The 23,066-nt window shown below is 43.2% G+C and overlaps 1 protein-coding gene across 3 annotated transcripts in view; it reads right to left on the bottom strand.

The window, feature by feature from the left end:
* The window catches only part of SLC6A15 (solute carrier family 6 member 15), a 52,918-nt gene extending 30,453 nt beyond the window's left edge, over positions 1 to 22,465 (bottom strand). The window contains exons 1-3 of one of the 3 annotated variants that reach the window (XM_048835656.2): positions 22,296 to 22,465; positions 19,168 to 19,278; positions 1,989 to 2,478 (exon numbers count right to left, since the gene is read on the bottom strand). In XM_048835656.2, the coding sequence (XP_048691613.1) occupies positions 1,989 to 2,277 (289 nt within the window). In that variant the 5' untranslated portion in view covers positions 2,278 to 2,478; positions 19,168 to 19,278; positions 22,296 to 22,465. Of the gene's footprint in view, positions 1 to 1,988; positions 2,479 to 19,167; positions 19,279 to 21,882; positions 21,899 to 22,295 lie in introns of those variants that run through there. The other 2 variants (XM_075124310.1, XM_048835657.2) reach the window with 2 other exon arrangements.
* Positions 22,466 to 23,066: the final 601 nt, after the last annotated feature.

Below are 23,066 nucleotides of genomic sequence, written 5' to 3'. Positions count from 1 at the left end.
GCCTGAGCGCAAAGCCACCGCTTGCTTCTCAGCCCTCCCAGGCTTCCCGCGCAAATAGCTGATTTGAGGGAAACCGGGAGGGGGCGGAGAAGCAGAGCGGGGCGGTGCATTCAGGGTAAGAGGCGGAGCGGAGGTGAGCTGGGGCCGGGTGCAGGGTGGGGTGGGGAGCTGCCAGTGGGTGATCTGCACCCACCAAATTTTCCCCGTGGATGCTTCAGCCCCGGAGCACCCACGGAGTCGGTGCCTAAGGAGCCACTTTTGGCCAGTTGTTATATTTAGAAGCCCTTTTAGTACCAGTTGTCCCTCTACACTTAGAATAGTAGATACCATGATACTGCGGTCACTTTGGAAGGACAAATATTGAGCTCTTAATGTCAGCCACTGTAGATTTATTTTCCCAGACCACAGAACAACCCTAGATTTGTATTGTTAATTAATTTAATTAAATATACATTATTTATTTTATTAATAAATTTGTGTTTCATCTGGATTAATTTGGCAAGCTCAAGCTGACACAGTACTTGTAAAGATGCCTGACCATGTCAAAACAATCTTTCCTTGGTCCAAGGAAAGCAGCTGATAGACTGGTGCTGCTGGTTCACAGAATTAAGAAATGAGTTTGCAAAATTCATAACTGATTAGCACTAACCAAAGCTTCACAAAATAACTATAAGTTTGATGAATGTGAATTAGTTTAATTTGTTTGTGTTAGCCAATAAGGATACATGATCAGCCCTACCCTACCCATATACTGCCTACAAAAGCCCTTAAACAGAAAGAATATATGGCTTTCAAGAACACTATATCCAATTTCCACTTTCTGGATCAGAACTTCCTATTTAGCACAGAGACAAGGAATTGAGTCAGATTCCACAGGGACCCAACAATGTAATGGTTCTAGCCCAGAATAAAGGTACAAATTAAAGTTAAACAAAGGGTGGAAGGGTTTGAAATGAATGAAAACTATGCAGCTATGGAATGTGGGCCATTGTGACCACAGGTTGGAATTCAAATAACTATTTTAGGCCTGATTCGGTAGCCTTTAATGGCATCTGTTTTCCCAGTCTGTACATTTTGAAGGATCTGGCCCTTAATGTCCACCATGAATAAAAGTTCTTGTTTGTTTTCAATTCTCTAGAACCGTCTCATTTTTTGTTCAGCAAATATGGACAGACTCTTTTTCAACTCAGCTGAGCATTCAGCCGTACCAGGGAGTGGATTAATAAGCTATTGTTGCATATCTTGAAGGAAGGCCCCAGCTCATGTATCTAAGACATGAATCAACAGACAAGTAATATGCAACTTGATGTGGTTTCCTTTTTATGTGAAAGGTATTAAGAAAAAGTGAAGCAAATTTATATCCTAGCATAATATGTTCTTCTAACATCTAGATTAGCTCCTTTTTGTCTCATATTATACACTGTATGATTAAAGTTATTCATTACCTATAGAACCACCATTGCATTCCCATAATATTTTGTTCTGGCAAAGACCAGTCATGATCAAACTATCTAGGAAGTAGTGATCTAATGAAAAAGGACTTGATGCTCAATTATGCTAAGTCCCCATTAAACTGCTTTAGTCCTTAAAGTGAGTGTACATTAAATTTATGTCCATTTTAATGCCCCTTTACACTGTCTGAATGATGTAAAGAGGCCTAGTCTGACTAAGAATCAGGCCCTAACTATTTCACATACCATAATTTGCCCACGAAAATAACAAGTGAGAGGACCTTGCTTAGCAAATATTTAAGTTAATATAAAACAGTCACGTGAACAGGGAAATTCTACCACAAAACACAAGGCCAAAGAAGCTTATCAGGTTAATGTATTGCTTCCTTCAGCAGATCTGGCTCTCTAAAATAAAGATGGGGGTGCTTTCTTCTCATAAACACTTGCCAAAATTAAGATAAATTTGAGATCCTGGAGAAATGTATCGGGTTTTTACAATGAAATCAGCAAGGCAAGTTAGTAAACACTGACCCTTACCTCCACCATTTTTCTGACACAGGTATGGGAATCGCCACACATTTCCCAACCCTACAGAAAATCCAACTTGTGCCAGAATATACTGAAGTTTGCTGTTCCAAGCTGGTCTTTCATCTTCTATGTCTGACCCCTCTTCAACATCTACATCTTTATTTTCTTGATCATCAACCAGCAGTTCACTCTTCTTAAAGGCATCATCTGCAGAGTCTTCATTAGAGAGAAGATCCTTAACTGACTCAATGACTTCATCATCTATTTCTCTTTTTACCACCTTGCTGTTCTTAGGCATTTGCAATAAGGAAAAGCTGTAAGTGGGTCAGGTTCAGTTCAGGCAAGCTGACAGGCCTCAAAGAAAGCTTTCCTTTGGCTAAACCAAAAATGTTGGTAATTCACTGAACAGTTAGACTGAAGAGGATGTCAGATTAGTCCTTCATACAGAGTGTTCAGAAGAAAGAAGATTTCTGGTTCTAAATGTTTGAACTATATATATCTGTGAAATTAAAAAAAGAATACATAATTAAATTATACAAGAAAATGTAATTAGGAAAGTTATTTGCCCATTTATCTATTTCAGTTTATTTTCACATTAGGTTACAAGAAAACTTCTAACTCATCTTTTAGATGGTTGTTTTAATTTGCTTGTAGACTACATTGAAAGTCATATTCCTCTCCTTATAAATAAAATGTCAGAGAGACACCATCAATATGTGGAGGTCCAAATTCTGATTTACACTAAATTATGATAATCCACTTAACTCTACCTTTCAGATTTCAAGCATCTATTTAAAATATGCTTTACTCAACTGCTAAGAACTACTGTGTGTGCAATGAGTCTAGTGGCCTGCTAGGCAAGGCTGAGAGCTTCTTAATGAGGCTTTGATTCCCTAAGCCCTTTAGCACCCATCAACCCTTGAGATGATGGTGTAGAGAGGAGGGGTTTAGATTTATTAGGAACTGGGAAGACTTTTGGGAAAGGGGAGCCTATACAGGAAGGATGGGCTCCACCTAAACCAAAACAGAACCATATTGCTGGCACTTAAAATTAAAAAGGTCGTTGAGCAGTTTTTAAACTAAGGACTGGGGGGAGAGCTGACAGGTGTGGAGGAGCACATGGTTCGGACAGCAACATCCCTTAGGGGAGGATCTATTAATGGAGATGCTGTATGTCCTAGTAAGGAGGAGAGGAAGAAAGATGATAAAATACAGGCAGGATCTGATGAAAAACAGATTTAAAAAGTCCCATTCAATTACATCATGGCAGACAGCTAAAAAGTGGCAAGTTTTTGAAGTGCTTATATACCAATGCTAGAAGTCTAAATAATAAGATGGGTAAACTAGAGTGCCTCATATTAAATGAGTATATTGATATAATAGGCATCACAGAAACTTGGTGGTATGAGGATAATCAATGGACACAGTGGCCATTCTTATGTTCTTAAGAAGTCTTTACAAACCAGCATGCCAACTGCTAATATTTTGATGTAGTCATACCTACATATATTGTACCATTGGGTACATGTGTAAAATAAAATTAAAAATCTCAGTTCAGAATTTCTATTTGACTTGTGGCTAAAAACTTGAAATTATTTTTTAATTTTTTTCTGGAATTTATTTATTAAGAATCTTTAAAAGGGGCAGCCTAAATGTTCGGAAATTGTTTCCTGAAACTCAGACGTCAGTAAGATTTTCAAATTTAATATACAGAGAAGTGCTGTTGCTTTAACAATGTGGACAGCCTATATTGTGTGCATGACTATATAGCACGAGAAATGTAAGAGCCCCCAAACACATTTTCAAGGTAGGGCTTTCCATTTCTTAGGAGTGAGATGAAATGGTGCTTTAGATACAATTATTGTGGAAAAAGAGGATATCTGAACATAGGCTGAAATGTCTGACAACCTGTGTTTTTAAAAACCCTTCCCTTTTGAACATATATATATATATATATATATATATATATATATATTAGCACAGACATAAAAAGTGTATATAATTATGCTTTCTTTTAACACAATAAGTCATTTTAAAAGACACTTGGGCTTGCTTGCAACTGCTCATAAAGTATTGTAGATATATCTGAGTGGCTATCCGATTTCTGGGGAAGTGCTTTGGAAGGAATTTTTCATCCTCTCAGAGGGCGAAGTTCAGTCTACTGCAGAGGACTGGTATGAAGCCATCTGGACAGTTTAAACCCCTGACAGAGGTCTTACAATTCAGGCTTAAGTGATGTGGAGAGCTTAGTGCAGGCCCTCTGAAGTAAGTAAATGTACCCCAAACGCCTAATCTTGAAGTCCCAATTGATGTTTTATATGATGCATGAAAACTCCTCTAGCCTTTAGACTTCTAAGTTTCTGTAGCAGCATCTGGCCTCTAGTGGTAGGGCTACACAGTAGTGGTAGTGCTCTGCCAAACCCCTGGACAGTTTGAGATCTGCAGGGTGGTTTTAAGAATTTCAAACTAATTATAGAGGGGCAGATTATCTGTACAGAGGTCAGCAAGGCTATTTTCCAGGTCTTAATGCCAGATGACAGCCATGAAGGGAGTTATTTTGCCCCAGTCCTCATCCTGCAGCTAATCAAGGGGAGTGTTTGCAGAAACAGAGCTGGATTCACTGTCATTGTAAGTGCTATCATCTTGAGTGGGGAAAGCCTGCAAGATTAGAGGGAGATAATGCCATGGAAAGTGGTATGACCCAGGTGTCTCACCTCCTGCCCATCAGAAATTTGCCATCCCTCTTCATCCATGGAATCCAAAATGTAGGAGGGCTCCTGAATGCTTCAGGAGAGGAGGGATGAGCACATTAGCACATATCTCCACCACATCTTCCATGAGTCATGCCTGTTTGTGATTGTTACTTACACAGATTCCCTTCCTCTAATATGGTCATCCTGACTGGACAATTGGATCTTTTTTTTTTAAGAACAAGTTCCCATGTAGACAAAGAAAGTTTTTTTTCCAAATAACAACTAAATAATATTAGACGCAATACACTTATAACTGTACTTGCCATGTTAGTATAAAGGCAACACACAACACCATTCACTCTAACTGACAATGCATATAGGTTTGTGAATGCAAAAGGGTGGGCCAAGGGAAATAAATGCAGCAATAGAAATCCAGAGCTCACTTCAGCAGCTTTAGAAAATGCAGTTTCTCAGTGAAGCTAGGTCAATGTGTGCACTGCCTACTTTGCTACCTGAGATGAACCTACTGCTCTGAAACGGATGTTGACTCTTAAAGAGGTAAAACAAGAATGGGTCGTACAGATCTGTTTGTTACCATGGTACAAAGCAGCATTGCCAATGATGTGCACATATCTATTTTTATCATAGATTATGTAATAAAGCCCATGCATTGGAAGAGAAATAAACAAAACCTATTTGTATGCTTGCCTTGATAGAAAAACATAAAATAAACACTTGTTAAGTAGAAAAAGGGAAAATCAAGAGTATCTGTTTTCAAGTCTCTAGAGGATACTGTAGACTATAAATTGGCCTCAGAAAGCCCTTTTAAATTAGCATTAATGACTACATTACTCTATATTCCAAGATTCACATCCTGACCAGACTCCCATGCACAAAACAAAAGTTTTCCACTCCTATTTTGGCTTCCCTAAAAGTGGCAGCAAGGTTGCTCCGCAGGCCTTCTGGGTCACATGCCCCAGAGGAGCATTCTGAAGCAGGGTCTTGAAGATACCATTGGTGCATGTATGCCTCCAGGCCTGAAATTGGCTCCCATGCACAATCCACATTACCCCTTTAATTTCTACTTTGGCAGAATAATCTGCAAATGGGTGACAAAAGCTGTACATGGGGTGACCGCTGAGTAGAATGTTTTCCACACTTTAATACTGTTTGTGCAGCGTACTGTACATGTGCATCAGTTAGGGGGCATTCTGGCATGTGTTGAACTAGAAATGGGGCCTACAAAGGCACCAGTTCCGAAAAGTCTAGCAGCGGAACACAGCAGAGATTGGTGGGAGAGTGGGGGCGTTATATAAAGGAAAAAGTGACGAGAAATAGTTTCATACTTTTTGTTGTTTATCTCTGTATGTTTACCTTGCCTTTTAGGGAGAGGGTGTGTCTTCTATTCCAGCGGTTCTCAAACTTTAGCAACCCGAAGACCCCCATTTTGATTTTAAAAAATGTCACAGACTCCCAAGCATCCTGCTCAGCCCCAGGCCCTGCCCCCCACTCCACCCCACCCCTTCCCCAAGGCCCCACCCCCACCCCACTTCTTCCCATCCCTGATCCACCTCTCCCCCTCCTCTTCCGCACCCCTTTCCATCCCCTCCCACAAGCGCACCTCGTCCCCCCTCCTCCCCCTCCCTCCCAGTGCCTCCTGCATGCTGGGGAACAGCTGTTCAGCAAAGCAGGAGGCAATGGGAGGTAGGGGGAAGAGTTGATCAATGGGGCCGGCAGCACCCGAAAATTATTCCACTCCCTCCTCCAAGCACGTTCTGTCCCCACTCCTTCTCCTCCCTCCCAGCACCTTCTGCACACTGCTGAACTGCTGTTTTCCAGCATGCAGAAGGTGCTTAGGAGGAAGGGGGAGGAGTTGATCAGCGGGGCCCATGGGGCCCCTGGAGTACCCTCACAGACCCTTAGGTATCCACCGACCCCAGTTTGAGAAATGCTGTTCTATTCTATTGTGTGTACAGTGCCTAGCACAATGCGGTCCCAACCCTGACTGGAATCTTTAGGCGCTCTCAGCATATAAATAATAATATTTTAAATACATGAGTCGTTCCATTGAAGTCACAACCGTAATCCTTAGAGACATAGGTGTTTCCACTGATTTTTCAGTAGTATACCCTTGAACTATATTTTAAGCTTCCAGAGAATGAAACAGACTTCTTAAACAAGACTTTCAAGATCTTCTGTACTTTCCACAGTATGCATCCGATGAAGTGAGCTGTAGTTCACGAAAGCTTATGCTCAAATAAATTGGTTAGTCTCTAAGGTGCCACAAGTACTCCTTTTCTTTTTGCGAATACAGACTAACACAGCTGTTACTCTGAAACCTGTCTGTCATAAATATAAAGGGAAGGGTAAACCCCTTTGAAATCCCTCCTGGCCAGGGGAAAGCTCCTCTCACCTGCAAAGGGTTAAGAAGCTGAAGGTAACCTCGCTGGCACCTGACCAAAATGACCAATGAGGAGACAAGATACTTTCAAAAGCTGAGAGGAGGGAGAGAAACAAAGGGTCTGTGTGTCTGTCTATATGTTGGTTTCTGCCAGGGATAGACCAGGAATGGAGTCTTAGAACTTTTAGTAAGTAATCTAGCTAGGTATGTGTTAGATTATGATTTCTTTAAATGGCTGAGAAAAGAATTGTGCTGAATAGAATAACTATTTCTGTCTGTGTATCTTTTTTGTAACTTAAGGTTTTGCCTAGAGGGATTCTCTATGTTTTTGAATCTAATTACCCTGTAAGATATCTACCATCCTGATTTTACAGGGGGGATTTCTTTATTTCTATTTACTTCTATTTTTATTAAAAGTCTTCTTGTAAGAAAACTGAATGCTTTTTCATTGTTCTCAGATCCAAGGGTTTGGGTCTGTGGTCACCTATGCAAATTGGTGAGGCTTTTTATCCAACATTTTCCAGGAAAGGGGGGTGCAAGTGTTGGGAGGATTGTTCATTGTTCTTAAGATCCAAGGGTCTGGGTCTGTAGTCACCTAGGCAAATTGGTGAGGCTTTTTACCAAACCTTGTCCAGGAAGTGGGGTGCAAGGTTTTGGGAAGTATTTTGGGGGGAAAGACGCGTCCAAACAGCTCTTCCCCAGTAACCAGTATTAGTTTGGTGGTGGTAGCGGCCAATAGAAGGACAAAGGGTGGAATATTTTGTACCTTGGGGAAGTTTTGACCTAAGCTGGTAAAGATAAGCTTAGGAGGTTTTTCATGCAGGTCCCCACATCTGTACCCTAGAGTTCAGAGTGGGGGAGGAACCTTGACACTGTCAATTTTAAAATGTAACCTATAAGAGTAATTTCTTCTAGCAAGAAATGTGAATGATGGAACAAGCAATCTTTCCCAAAGACTAAAAAACTAGAATAGAATTATTTTCAAAAACCTCTGGTAACTGAATGGAAGGGAAATTAAAACATAAAAAAAACCAGTGCTAAGTATAATCGGTCCATCTAGTCCATTTCACTACTTCACTGAATGACCAACATGTCATATTCAAATTGTTGTGAATTCTCAGATGCTTGTAACTTCTACAGATTCCCAGATCAGATTCTCTTTACCCCCTAAGCCTTTGGGGAAATTTTTGCCTAATATCTAATCTAAATCAATATCTTCTAAAATTGGATCATGACCACATGTTTAACTGTTATCTTGTAATGAAAGCAAAATAATTCCTAGCCTCACTATCTTGGCTCCATATAAATTAGCCTATAATTTAAATTAATCTCTCAAATACTTTTAATCTTAAGGAACAAATTTGAAGAGGAAGATTCATAAATGTTCATTTCTGAAGTATTTCTATGCACTGTTGGGGCATACAGGAATTATGACATGTCCTATCTTCTGCTACTTCTTTTTTATTTTTATTATTATTATTTCTTGCTTTTCAGCTCTTATACATATAGTAATGGGAATGCTTTTTTCATATATGCTATGTTCAATCCAAGCTCAATATGATCAAATTGCCGGCCACTTTTGCCCTTATATAATTTCACGTTCACCCCATGTATCTCATTGTAAACTATGCATTATTTCTTCCCTTTATAAAACAACCTGAATTGCTGCCTCATTTCTTCAGCACCTTATTGTCCACTTAAGCAAACGGACAGAGCATTATATGCGACATAACTAATTTTCTAAAGAAAAATCAGATTACCCCAATGATTTATGTGATTTATTCCAGAATGGGTCATTTAGGAGAGAACATATGTCAAGAATGTTACCTGTCACAATAGGGCAAATATTATGGTAAATCATGTCCTGGACCCTGTGTCAAATTAGATGTTCTTTCACCAAGCAGTTAGGTTCCCAACAAAAACAGTGAAAGTTTCAGCATAATGCGATATGTATTATAGCACGTCCATAAAGCAAAAGGCATATGACAACCAGCAATAACATGCCACAACAAAAAAGGTGGGGTGTCTTTTCTCTTTACTTATCTGAGACAATAGGCATTTGTAATGAAATCCTATCACCCCTTCACATTTTGTATGAGCCATTTCCATTCTGTTCTGTCTGTTTTAAATCAAAATGTGGGGGTCTTTGGTTTGCTAAAGTTTGAGAACCGCTGGAATAGAAGACAGACCTTGTCCCTAAAATAATAAAATAAAACAAAGAGTACTTTAAACCAGTGATTTTTCATAAGGCTGAATACAAAGAACCTCTGTGTTGTACTAAATGTTGGGCTTTATTACCTGGAGTCATGGATGTAGCCAAAACTACTAAGCACTCTAACATGACTTTTACTAGATTCTAAGGCCAGAAGGGAACATTGTGATCATCTAATCTGACCTCCTGTGTAACGCAGGCCTTCTGTTTACTTGGAGTGGGTTGGTTACTGATGAAGAGGTAGTGATATGGCAAAATACAAAACATGGCTCCTGATGGACAAACAGGGAACATGGTATTGCCCATCCCAACCCTAGGGTATTTTCCTTTAAGTTTCCTTGGGATGGTACTGTAATGCTGTGACTCTGCACCCCATATTCTTGACAGTGATATATTTATGATATGATTATAGCATAACTATGATGTATTTTATGCAAGATAGGGTCATGTGAGATATCTTTGGAAAGGTTATGATTTACTACTATGTTTATACTATTTGTATGCATGTGCCTTTTTTGTATCTGAAGTTAGGAATATTGTCTATGTATCTATTACAAATGTGTTTACACATGGGGAATGCCCACTAGGCAGAATGCACTCAGTCTAGATGGCTGGCTGGGAAGTTAATGAACCATTAGGAAGAACAATAGGCCTTAGGAAAAGCTTATCTCCCACCTTGGAGCTTTCCTGAGGACATTGTAAACAGCCTCTGACTCATGGCTGCCAGGACCCTACAGGGACAGGAGACCAGGTCACCTGGTACTGGACTCCATCTTGGAATACCAATGATTTTCCACTGACTGGCAAAGGAAGGAAGTGTGGAGACAAAGGGTTCCCGCCATATGCAAAAGCTATTTAAGGGAGGGAAGTGAAATCATTGAGGGTCTTCACTGACTCCCCACCTCAAAGAGACTCTTGGAAACACCTGAGGAACAAGGACTGAACTGGGAGGAAGTGCTGGACTTAGGCTAAAAGCAATTTTTGGCCTGTGAAAGTAACACCTGGGGCTTTTAAGCTGCAAGCAAGTGCAGCTAGCCCCTTAAGAATCTCTGCAGCCTGCTTGAATCAACATTTAGGGAGAGAATTTACTACTCATATCCAATTTCTTTAGTATATTAAGCTTAGGTTGTGTTTTTGTTTATTTGCTCTGTAATATGCTTTGATCTTATAATCACTTAAAATCTATCTTTTGTAGTTAATGAATTTATTTTATGTTTTAATCCAAACCAGTATGCGATTGACTAAAGTGTCTGGGGGAAAATCTCAGCTTGGTTACCACAAGTGTGCATGCTCCTCTTCACATTGAGGGACCAGGTGTTAAACCCATATACTGGCCAGATTTGACCAGGGCAGGAAGGTACTGCTCTGGGGACCTAGGATGGGAGGCTGGTGGTTAAAGAGCCTGCTGTGACTGCAGCTGGGTGTGTCCCTATCTGTGTGAATGCTGGTGAAAGTGCAAGGTTACAGGCCTTTGCAACTTGTCACAGCAACACTGTGAGAGAGAGAGACCAGGCTGGTGAGTCAGAGGGCTCAGTGATATCCCAGTTCCAGGTGGCCCCCCAGGGCGAACCTGTCACAAGTGCCTAATCTAGAAATGGACTGTGTTTGCATTATATGTTGGAAATAAATCTCATAGGCTTATTTCTGGTTTACCTTCCAAGTAGTGAACTCCTGAGTTTGGCATTACTGCCAGATAATCTGCTGTTTAGCCACATTAGGCCCATTCCTGGTTACCTTCTAAGAAGGCTGATAAAGTCATATAGTACTGACTGATAGGTAAATTTAGACCATGTCACTTATATGTTACCTAGCATTAAGGAAAAAAAAAACAGTTCCCCAATAATAATACCATTACAAATGTAGTTAGGAGCTAATGACATTCCAACACAAGATACTATAATAGACCAAACATTTCCCTATAACCATTTTAAATCCTTCACCAAACTACATTGCTTTTGGGGTACAAGTCTCGCTTACGGACCCAAAAACATCTTTGCACTGAGACAAAATCCAGGGCCTATCAAATCTGTTTACTACCTGTATCATAGGCACCAACTCCATGGATGCTCCATGGCTGGAGCACCCACACAGAAAAATTAAATTGTGCTCAGCACCCACCTGCAGCCAAGCTCCCCCTCTCCCCCCGTGGCCCCCAGAGCCTCTCCCCTGCTGGGCGGCCCCATTGATCACTCCTCTTGCTCCCTCCCAGCACCTCCTGCCCTCCGCGAACAGCTGTTTCATGGCATGCAGATCGGCTTCGGGAGGGAGAGGAGCAGGGATGGGGCGTCCTTGGGGGAGGGGGTGGAAAGAGGTGGGGAAGTGGTGGAGCAGGGGCGGGAAGAGGACAAGGGCTTGGGGGAAGGGGTGGAGTCGGGGCAGGGGCTTGAGGGAAGGGGTGGAGTTGGGGCAGGGCCTGGGGTGGAGGGGGGTTCGAGCACCCCTGGGTAGAGGGGAAGTTGGGACCTATGACCTCTATTGCTATGTGGATAAGAAACCTGGACCCTCTCACAGGCAGACTTGGAGCAGCTAGAGGCATTACATATGCACTGTCAGCGCCAAATCCTCAGCATAAAGCAGTTTGACTCTGTGCTAAATGTCATAATCTCGCCAAGATTTGACCTTCCTTCAATAGTTCTTTATATTAAAAAGTGGTGTTGTATGCTTTTTGGCCATGTCAGCAGGAGAGACAAAAACATCCCAGGCTCTCAAACTTTCCATTGAACCATGAAGGGAAGCATGCCCTAACCCTAACTGGCACCGCCCAAAGGGCCATCCCAGAGATACATGGATTCACAGGACTAAGCCAGATCTGGGAACTTCACTACACGATACATGGTGTGACACCATCAAGCGTGGTCACTCTTGCCGGCACAACAGTCCGTGGATGACTACGGATACTTAATGATGATGTGAGGCAGATGGAGTTTGTCAGGAGGCGGAGAGGAGTTCAAATTTCCAATCAGACTCCACAGGAACTTCACCAGTGGGAGAATCTGAATAGATACATTCTCTAAGCAGCCTGGCTAGACAGCTTTTTTCTGCTGGTCCTGCCCACTTAGGGGGGGTTCACTGCCGCCCATTCCTGCTCTTTCATTAAGAGTTGTAGCAGTTTTGCACTGTCTTCCACCATACCAGAGACCATCATCAATACTTAAATCCTTTTATTAGCATTTAAACTTGAATCTGGCTCAACAATCCTTTTCAGGCTTATCCGCTAAGATGTATATATTAATATATGAGTGCAACTTTCTGGATATGCACTGTTTTCCAAGCACTGTCAATTATGTAGTATGAATAAATAATTAAAAAGTGATGGTGCTGGAGATTTTCACAATAGGGAAAAACATGCACAAAACTTATGTAGACTTGCATACAAATTTGAAAGTAAAATAAACATAGCTGACCCAGAAATCCTATAGCTGTAATCACAGCATCAGTCTATATGCAAATATATATGTAAGGCAATTTTAGTTTATAAAGTACAGTAGAATATTATTACACTGATTGATGTAACTCAACAGCAAAGAGCCATAGAAAAGATCTATTTTGACATAAAGTAAAACATAATTGTTTTTAGATTCATAGCTTTCAAAAGGGAACATACTATCATCTGAAAATATATAGATCCCAACACACCTTTAATGGAAGGTGTATTGTAATGTATTTTATTTCTTTTTTATTTTATTTTTATAGTTTATTTTGTATTTAATCAAAATTAAAAGCATTCATCAAAAAGAATGAGAAAGAGTCTCAATACACTAATTGATACATTCTATTTATTTGGTTTCAGCCCTCATTTGGACATTTACATAAAGGAAACAAAGACAAAATGAAGACATCACATTTTAAAGCTTTATAAAAGACTAGCAACAAACACCAAATAGAGCAGAATTTCTCGTTAGTTTGAAAAGTCTCACTTAATTATAATATAATACACTATTCCTACACATTCAAAAAAGAAAAAAGAAAAATGGAATTAATTTCCTTTTAAATTCAAGATTACTCACTAACAGAAGTAAGAGATTCATGTTCTCAGAGCTCAATATTCCTTTCAGGAGTAGCTCTATTCATAACTTTGAAGAGTTAGGAAAAGGTGGAATGCATGGTGTGAAAGGATTTATGGAGTTCATGCCATATTCACCTAACTTTGTGAGAAAGTGCCAGAACAGTTTAAAGTCCAGTCTGCAAGGTGTTAAGTGCCTTCTTCTCCCATTCACAAAATGTCCCATTGACTCCCATGAAGGATCGTGTAGTTCAGGAGATAAGATACCAGACAAGTCGTCAAGATTCTATCCTCATTCTGCCACTGGGTGGCTTTCTGACCTTGATCAAGTCACATCTCCATGCTTCAGTTTTCCCGTCTGTAAAATGATGATGATGCTTACCCATCCCTGAGATTTATGTGCAAAAAGCTGCAAAACTAAGATGAGGATGCTCAGCACCTTACAGGAACCTTGCAGGAGTCGATTCAAATATAGAGCAGGACAGTGGAAGCTGATGCTGGGACAGGAAAAGAAAAAGAGCAGGAGCAGAGAGCCTTGCTGAGCTGAGAAGAAGTAGACCAGTGCTGCTGATAGGACCTGGGGGAAGATCTGAAGGACATCAGTTCTGACTGGGAAATAGGAATGGGTGGGGAAAGGTAGTAGGATTGATCCAAGTTTTGGAGGCAGACTGTGAGTGTGAAGAATGGCTAAGGTTGGTGAAGACCTATTTGCAGGCAGCTGAGAGGAAGAGCTACACTATGTTACCATACTCTGTTTAATAGACATGAACTAGTGCTGCAATGCAGCAGCATATTCCTTGTACTGTCTTCTTCCCACCAAGTGAAGCCTATTGTTACCCTTCTGCACCCAACAAGATGGAAAAGTATAGGAGTGGCCATTACACTGCTCCTCAGTAGGAGCTGCATGTTATAGCATTTTGCCCTAGTTAATTAATGTAGTTATACATACCAAAAAGTTAATACAAGTTTCCCATTATAAAACGGTTATATAAGTGTACATTAAGAACTTTAAATCTGTTAGGAAAACATGGTGTTTTCAGTTTCATCCATATTGTCGCTAAGGCTCGACTCCAAAAAATTATCAACCAGTGTGGTAGAAACAGACGAGGACTCAAGCTGCATCTGACTTGATCTTTCCCTTAGGAAAGATGTGAACGCATCCATATAAAGAGGGACCCAGTTCTGTGTGTTCCCTTGTGATTCTACCTGAGATGTGCAGGAATATAACATAGAAAATGTGACATTACAATCTTGCTTATAGGCTCAGAAATGGACCTTTGGTTTGGAGGCATGAGAAACAATGAGTGTCTCCCCCTGAAATGCCCCGACCCCAATTAAATGTTTTGATCCTGGGAAAATAATTTAAAGACTCAGGACCAAATTTACCAATCATGAAAGTAGGTGCATATCTTCTGACTTCAATGAAGTTATGCTTTCTTATTTTAAAAGTGAATATAGCCCTCAGTTCCTAATAAATGCTCTTCCTGGGATCTCTCTTAGAACAGGGACTTCTTTCACAATCTCAAATACAGGCCAAATAAGTCCTTCATTTCTCCCTCCTGTTCTCTCATCCCGACACTCAGGTCTATTGGAGGATTCTTTCTGAATTTTTGGACAAACAATATGGATTAGCTAGGGGTAGAAACTATTCTTCACAGAATCGTCAGACTTCAGTAAATATTTGTTGACAGTTGGTTCATTAACTCAATGACAACTTTCTCCTTGCAAATCAGTGGCACAGCTGGGGCTTATATTTGGGGATCTCCAATCGCACATCTGGGGAATATCTAAGATTATTTTATTTTGGAATTCTTGAGTGTCATTTTTGTTCTGCATTTGTAGGTTGTCTCTAATAATCAGCTCAATTGTGGCCTGAACAGATCCTAATTTTATCTCTTGTGCCTCTAATCTTCTCATCAGATTCTATAGACTTCTCAGCACTTGTCACTGTGACATGCAAAGATGCTCTGTAGTGCCCCCTTCAGGACCTCTCCCCACCTTAATCTGCAAAGTTCTTAACTGGCCTGCTGGTTCCTGAGCAGTCAATATTTTCTCCTGGCCCTTGGAGGACTGGCTTGTTGATCGCTTGTTCTTAGAAGATTTTCCTTGGGCTAGGAGTTTTGGGCACTGATGCCTCCAGCAGGGGGCAGAGAAGGCCTAATAGACCCCATCACACACCTCCACCCTGCAGAATGGGCCTATTGACCCAATCTCCCTCCTCTGCAATAATGCCACCCTCCCAGGAAAAGAAATCTGCATTCTGATGTTGTGAATCTGGCTGGTGTACACAAAAGGCATAGCGTTCTAACTCCAGATACCACCAAGTAATGCAAGGTTTAGTGTCTTTCATTGACTGCCACCATTTAAGGGGTGCCTTCTGGGTTTCATTTGGAGGGTACCCCTCATTTGGGGACTTCTCTGGGAACCCCCTGGGCCCTTTCTAGTACCTCAAGTTGACTCCTCAGGAGGTTGGGGCCAGGCTTCACCAGACAAGGGCCATTCACTCTGGCTGGACCAACCTGCTGCCATAAAGTCCTCTGTGAGTTGAACTGTCACCATGCTGAGATTGTATCAGCATACTCAGGTTTGGATGACAGTTGGCAGAATGTTTGAGCACCAACACCTCCAGAATCTTGGCTGGAGGGCGGGATGCCAGCTGGAGCTGGTGGGCAGCTCAATCCTTTAACCACTAAGCCACAGCCTGGGGTTGTGCCCCCCAGTGGGAAATGTTCTGTCTAGAATCGTCTCAGGCGATGCCCCTTGTTGGTCGAGAACAGTAGCTTTCAGGGTATCAGAATCCTTTGCAGCTTCATCATCTAAGGCCACGTAGGCCACCTGGGCTTCCCCAGCCAGAAAAGGGGCTAGTCGTGTGGCTCATGTGTCCTTCTCCCATTGTGTGGCTGTGCCTATGCACTCAAACATAGCAAGATATGTCTCAGGGTTAGCAGCAGGTCCCAATTTGGAAAGGACAATACTGGGGCTGGCTGAGTCACTTCAGAGTGGGAGCAGCTGGTGATCCATTCCAGTGTTGCCTCCTAAAACTGTTACTGCCATTATTGCTTGCTTGCTGCTATTGGGTGGCTCGCCGAGTCTGGGCTGCTGGGCCTCTGCCTGGACCTGCTGCTGCTGAGCTAGGAGTTGTATGATCTGCTCCATGGTTCCCCTTTACTAAAAACGTCAGTCCCACTTCTGGGTCCAAGGTGTGGCAGGCAGGGCTGCATGTGGTACTGCAGTTAATCCACACCTTAGTCTGCAAAGTTGGCCACCTATTTGGGGCTGTAAGCTTGGCATCAAGCTCTAAACAAAAACAGCAACTCATGATTTGGCTGTCTGCGCCTCTAAACAAGGAGGGGGAAAATTCCTTCAAAATGCAAATGCTTAGTTGCAGTGCTTAGGGCAAGGCCTTGGCCTGGTTTCCCGGTTTGCCCTGATGAGCTCCTCCTCTGTCCCAATCTCACCTAGCTCTGCCCTTGAGCAAAAGCAGGCTAGCCTTCTTAACTGATCTGCTTGTTCCTGATTGGTATTTCCTTCTGGACCTTTCAGGCCGCTGGAGACCTGTCTTGTTGGTTACCCAGTCTGAGTGGATTTTCCTTTGGCGGAGAATGTTAGGGCTCTGATGCCACAGCAGGAGGGAGAGAAGACCTGATAGACCCCATCAGTGACCCACAACGCAGAGTTACTGAATGAGTCCTGCACCATGTCCATTTTTTCTGGACACAATCTTTTACGGTTTTACATGGGGGTAGTTGCAGATATTTCCACTTTAGATGCAGTGAAGACTTCACTTGCTTTGTGATTATTTTCTATGGGTATGTCAGTCAGGGCCAATTGTTTACTACCTGAAATTCATAGATGCTGGAACTAGGGTTGCTGCTGCACCCCCCTGGCTTGAAGTGGTTTCCATCATATACTGGGTTTACAGTTCAGTTCAGTGACTTTCAGCACCCCCACTATACAAATTGTTCCAGCACCCCTGCTTAAGTCCCCATAACTCCAGTATAACTGGGAGGAGGCAATGGATAAGCAATAGTGAAAACATCCACCAGGCCAACACAAGGCACAAAGGTAAGCAAATTCACAGAGTTTTTCCTTTTTCTGCCCTAATCATGTATTTGCCATTACATTATGATCAAGAGTTTATCAAAAACCCTTACTCCTTAAGCCTTACTTAAGGTGGCAGAGGATATAAATGTAAGCAGTGTCAGGATGAGCTCCACCCTGACATCTGGTGGTGAGGTGTGGCAAGTTGTGGAAAAGAACTTCAGGGGCCGATCTCATTTGCATAGGCATACCCACTCCGCCTAGAATGAGGCCATAGCTACCCAAATGGTCACTTTGGCTGCTGTGGGATCCCCAGTGTCTCTGTTATTGGGGCAGGAAGAATAAATTGTTGTTATGCTGATTATGGGAACTGTGCTTGGAACTGTACTTGGCCTTTTGTTATGATGGAGGGACTCACCATCAACTAAGTAGCACTCGCTAGGCAAGGGTCATGGGTTTTAAAACTCTGTGAAGGGAGAGAGGCTGGGGACAAGTATTAATACTTGGTGGCATGGGCCCCTTAGTGAGGGCCTTACATACTAATTGCACTTCCTCCTCTCTCCACTGTGGAATATCAGAGCTAATTTTGATTCCATTAGGAGTCTAGTTACAGGCTGCTGAGCTCACTTTGGGCTAATAGTGCACCAGCACTGAGGCTCCCCTACTACAAGCTGAATTCACCAAAGAGCTGAACTGACTAAGAGCTGAAATCACTGAGCATTGTGTTAAGTAGTGGGGGAGCCTGAAGATATATTGTGGAGCAGTTTGCGGGACGGCTGGAGTGTCTTGTGGACAGGCTGGTGGAGCAGTTCGTAGGACGGCGGGAGCTGCTGGTGGGACGCGGAGCAGTTTGTGGACTGGCTGGTGGAGCAGTTTGTGGGATGGCGGGAGCTGCTTGTGGGCCGCGGAGCTGAGCGAAGGAGTTTGTGGGGCGGCTGGCAGAGCAGAGCGGAGGCCTATGGGGCTGTGGGTTGGTCAGCTTCAGATCATGTAAGGTGCCTCTTACCCCCGCCCCATCTCCACCCAGGTTGGGAGGTAAAGCTCCACAGGTAAACTTTCGAACTCTGGGGCTGCCCTGACCAGGGACAGAGACTTTTGGGTCATTGGACTTTTGGGACTTTGGGTGATTTGGGGTTGCTGGACTCAAGAACCAAAGGGAAAGGGGCATGCCCCAATTTGCTTGGGGTGGGTTTTTTGCTCTTGGGTTGTGTTATGAATCCTGTTGGTGGTGTTTCCCCAACATAATGCCACATTGTTTCTCTCTGTTATTAAAAGGCTTTTTGCTACACTCAGACTATGTGCTTGCGAGAGGGGAAGTATTGCCTCTTGGAGGCGCCCAGTGGGGGTGATATATATTTGTCCCAGGTCACTGCGTGGGGGCTCGAGCCGGTTTGCATTGTGTTATTGGAATGGATCCCCTAGATATTGAACCCGGCCCTTGTTGCTGCCAACTCTGACGGGCAGAAGGGTTACATAAAGATATTTTAAATATTACAAAGGGCCAGATTCATAAAGGGATCTAGCTTCCTAACTGCCACTTTAGGCACCTAAATCCCAGATTTAGGTACCACTACTATTCCCAAACCCCTTTTTCAGCTGCAATCTAACCTCACTCATCACCTATGTTTTTCCAGCACAACTTCCCTAAACACCTATATCCCTGCCTTTGAGCATGTGCACTGCTGCCTTATTCTAGACATCCAGATTCTTAAGCCCCAGTGTGATGCACTAACGGTCTCCTCCGTCTTACTCACCTGGGGGGCCCGATCCTGTAGGTGTGCAGTTCCACACAAGATGACTTCCCTCCTAACTTTTAGCCCAGTGTTTAGGGTACTCACCTGAGATGTGCATACCAAGTACAGTGTGTTCTGCTGCTGTTTGGTGGTGTGGGCCCAGGTCTTTAGAACGTTGGTATTCAGTTATTATTATGGCAGTTTGCTAAATTTTCCCTGAGGAATACAAGTGAAAAAGGGAAAAGGAGTTAAATCTGTATGAAATTTCAGAGGACAAAAGAAAAATGTACTTCTCTAGCCTGGGTGCTTCTCTGTGCAAAACTTCAAAGACCTGCTGCAAACAGTGGATGTGTTAGCGTTTCTAAAAAAAGCTCATGAGAATCTTTTATAACAGAAGCTACTAGGCCATGTAAATATAAGGATTGTTACCAACTCTGCATATAAGGACCAAAAGTGCTAAAAGCTTGCATTAAGTAAAGCAGTTTTGTCAGCCATCTTAATTCACTCAACTGTAAGTAACTTCATAGTAGATTTTATAGAACTTAATATTTAATTGGTGAAAAGTTCAGATATTCTTTTGCGTTAGAGGGGATTAAAATGAAAAATGTAGTAAGTGTGGACAAAATAGTCTCCGTAACTAACCAAAAATAATTTAACAACATGACAGCACCTTCAGGAAACTATGTAGTTGCCAAATCGCTTGCCTGAAAAATTGCTACTGATACTTATGTCATGAGATAATTACCAAAAGAAGAGGATGACAAAGAGAAGCCTGATAGGAAGGAACATGAAGGAAAATATTTTCCTTTAATATTAAAGGATACTAACATTTTAAAATAATTTAAAATACTGAGAACAAAAATTCAGACAGGAAATAAGGCATACGTTTTTTAACAATCAGAGTAATTAACCATTTGAACAACTTACCAAGGGTTGTGGTGGATTCTTCATCACCAACAATTTTTAAATCAATACTGGTTATTTTTCTAAAAGGAATTATTTTGGGGAAGTTCTATGATCTATGTTATACAGTAGGTCAGACTGGATGGTCCCAATTGTCCCTTTTGGCATCTTGGAATCTATGAATCAGCTGTATTCTGAAAAAGTAACTTGGAATTGCATCAGCAACTTCTTAATTCCACTGTTGGTGGCACATCTGAACTTCTATGAGTGGACCCAATTTTGGATTCTAAGACCTAAATCAACAGGAAGGCTCCCCTCCCCTTGTATTTGGAGTGTAATATTGAGCTCCTAGGGAGTTGTGTGTGTGTAAGGAGCTATTTTCTTAATAGCGCCAATGCATAAATTCAATCCTTCAATAATGGAGTCCAAAATGGAGAAATCCTGATTTGGGTTTTCTAACATTTAGTTAACTAAATTTTCTTTTTAATGCAGAAAAGATCAATACAAATGGTTGTCTGGGAAGTAAGTTGCAACACAGAAGGATTTGGGTGAAATTGTGTCATTTTTATCAAAGGGAGAAAGTTGTCTGGAGAACATATCTGTGTGCACATGCATAACGGCTGATGTAACACCTGACTCTTATGAAATCACTAGTGCTAATTTATGCATTTTTGAGGGAAAAAGAAATTGGGAGAAACCAGCATTTTTATCCTCTATTAAAAATAATAATTGCCTCCTAAGAGGAAGACTGTGTTTTGAAAATAGTTAGGGTTTCCTATAAACCAATGCTACTACACTCACTGTGATTGATATGTAGCAATACTAAATACGAGATGGTCTAAAATGGCTGATCCACACGGTAATATAAAACTTTGACTGCAAAATTTAACAAATAACATTCAATTCTCTGCAATAGAAATCTACATTCCTTTGCATCTCTAAGGGCAGGGAGGCGATGATACCTTTTAAAAATCCTATGTGCTTCCTCAACCGAAACAAAGTATGGCAGAGAAATGCTGAACCTCTCTGCCTGTCTGGCTGTTCATTCTCATCCTAGCAAGCCCCAAAGGAAAATATTACAGGAGCATGTAGGCAATGAGGAGGATTATCAAAGGAATCCGATAGCGCAGAGTCCAAACACAGCATGAAAATTACAGGCGTGAATCTCCCCTCTCTCTGAGATATATATTTTGTACATGGGTGCTGGAGAGAGGGGATGAGCCTTAAAATGCGGGGGGGAAGGGGGGAGTGGGAGGACGACCCAAGACCGAACAAGGCTGGGGAGAAATCCTCATTAACATACCCACCCAAACATGGCTGACATCACGGTAGACCAGCCTTGCCCCCCCTTCCCCCAGAGTTACTCCAGCCAGACTGGGATTCGGAAGGCGGGGGAGAAGGAGGAACAAGCACTGGCCATGACTATTGAATACACAGAATGAGACAGCATCCGGACCTCTTCCTCCCCACCACCGCTAAAATGATCTTAGATCCAGGCCCCTCGCCCCCGTCTCCAAAATAATATGCCAGTAGCCTCAGCTGAGCAGATCCTGCCTTCTGAAGATATTTCCCTAAACCTCTCCTCCGTTCGCCGCCCTCCAGTTAGAGAGAGAGAGAGATGCAGATTTGGGAACCGCTACAGGCGCAACCGGCCCTATTCATCCTCTTGCACCCCCCAAATAGCTTAAACGATTAAGATCAGGCAGTTTCCTCTTAATAAGCCTTGAAGCCACCGAAATAGCTCCAGCCAGAAAGGCAGATCTCCAGATTAAATGCTCCCTTCCCTGCGCTGCAGACACACAAGCAATGAAGGCGTTTTACACAACCCGCGGGACCTGAACGAAATGCTTTTGATCCACACCAGGAGAGGAACTGCCCGCCAAAGAGAAAGACAGGAAGAAAGAAACCCAACCCCACCGAATCAAAGCACAAGGCGGCTCTTTCCATCTGGCCATACTGTTGTTTCCCCAAACACGCTTCCCTCCGAGCAGGCGATGTTCAGTGACAATGCCCCTGGCTTCTACCAGAGGGGAAACACCGGGCGGAGAGAAACCACTTCCCCTCCCAGCACATACAGATAAGCGGGCGGGTCTCTCTTTCCACCCCCAGCGTGAGCTTTCCGGTGCCCACGAACCCCACCACCGGCAAACGGTGCCTCCCGATCATGCGTTTCCTTCCATCCCGCTCTGCCAGAGCAGGACCCACACAAGATGGCTTGGGAGCACTAAAGCCGAGAGCATCCTGTGGGGGAATCCTGCTGATCCCTCTCCATCCCGCTCCCCGCGCCCCAGACATGCCCCCTTGTCCGGCGGTGCGGCCCCCTTACCTACCTTTCTTTGGGGCGAGGCCCTGCGGCGGAGGCTGGCTTCGCCCTGTGTGCTTGGAGTGAATGAATGAGCGTGTTTGTCGTAGGGCTTGTGTGCGTGATGGAGAGCGAGATGCAGGCGCACATGTGCCCAGCCCTCTATGCAGCGGCGGCTTAAAGGCGGACACAACAAAAAAAAAAAAAAAAAAAAGGGGGGGGGGGGCGGCGCCGGTGGAAGGAGGGAGGGCAGGGCTGAGCAGGGGGAGCCGCACCTCCCTTGACGCAGAGGAAACTCTGCGACACCCGCCCGCAGTTGCATCCTTGCTCAGCCAGCGATGGGGGTGATGGGTGTGGGGAGAGGAGGGGTGGAGACGGGGCCCAGGGCTCCATTCCACAAGCGTGCCGCTGCCTGGTGGTCTTTAGCCCTGTTTGTTTAAGGCTTTGCTTCAGCTTTGTGTTCAAGAACCATCAGCAGCTCCCAGCTGGCCCCACCCTGGCTCCTGCGCTGGAACGGCCCGTGGCATCCGCAGTATGCTCCTTGCCCTGCCTCACAAAGGCAAGAGGCGCCTTTTCCCACCCTCTTCCCCTCTGCTACCACCACTGCACCCGTAGCGCACGCGTGCGAGGCATCTGTCTGCCCAAGGGTTGTGGGAAAGTGAAGCAGTTACCGCTCTTACCATGCCCTTGGCCCAGGCCCAGCGCTTCCACTGCAGCCCGGCGGGATGGAGAGTTGGGATCTATAAGGCAATGGGTGGGAGGGGTGTGTGTATGTGTGTGTGTTTTGTGGTTGACATGC

The sequence above is a fragment of the Caretta caretta genome, chromosome 1 (assembly GCF_965140235.1).
Source record: "Caretta caretta isolate rCarCar2 chromosome 1, rCarCar1.hap1, whole genome shotgun sequence".
NCBI classification, from domain to species: Eukaryota; Metazoa; Chordata; order Testudines; family Cheloniidae; genus Caretta; species Caretta caretta.
Note: the sequence above shows the minus strand (reverse complement) of the source record. Positions and strands in the feature narration are given on the sequence as shown.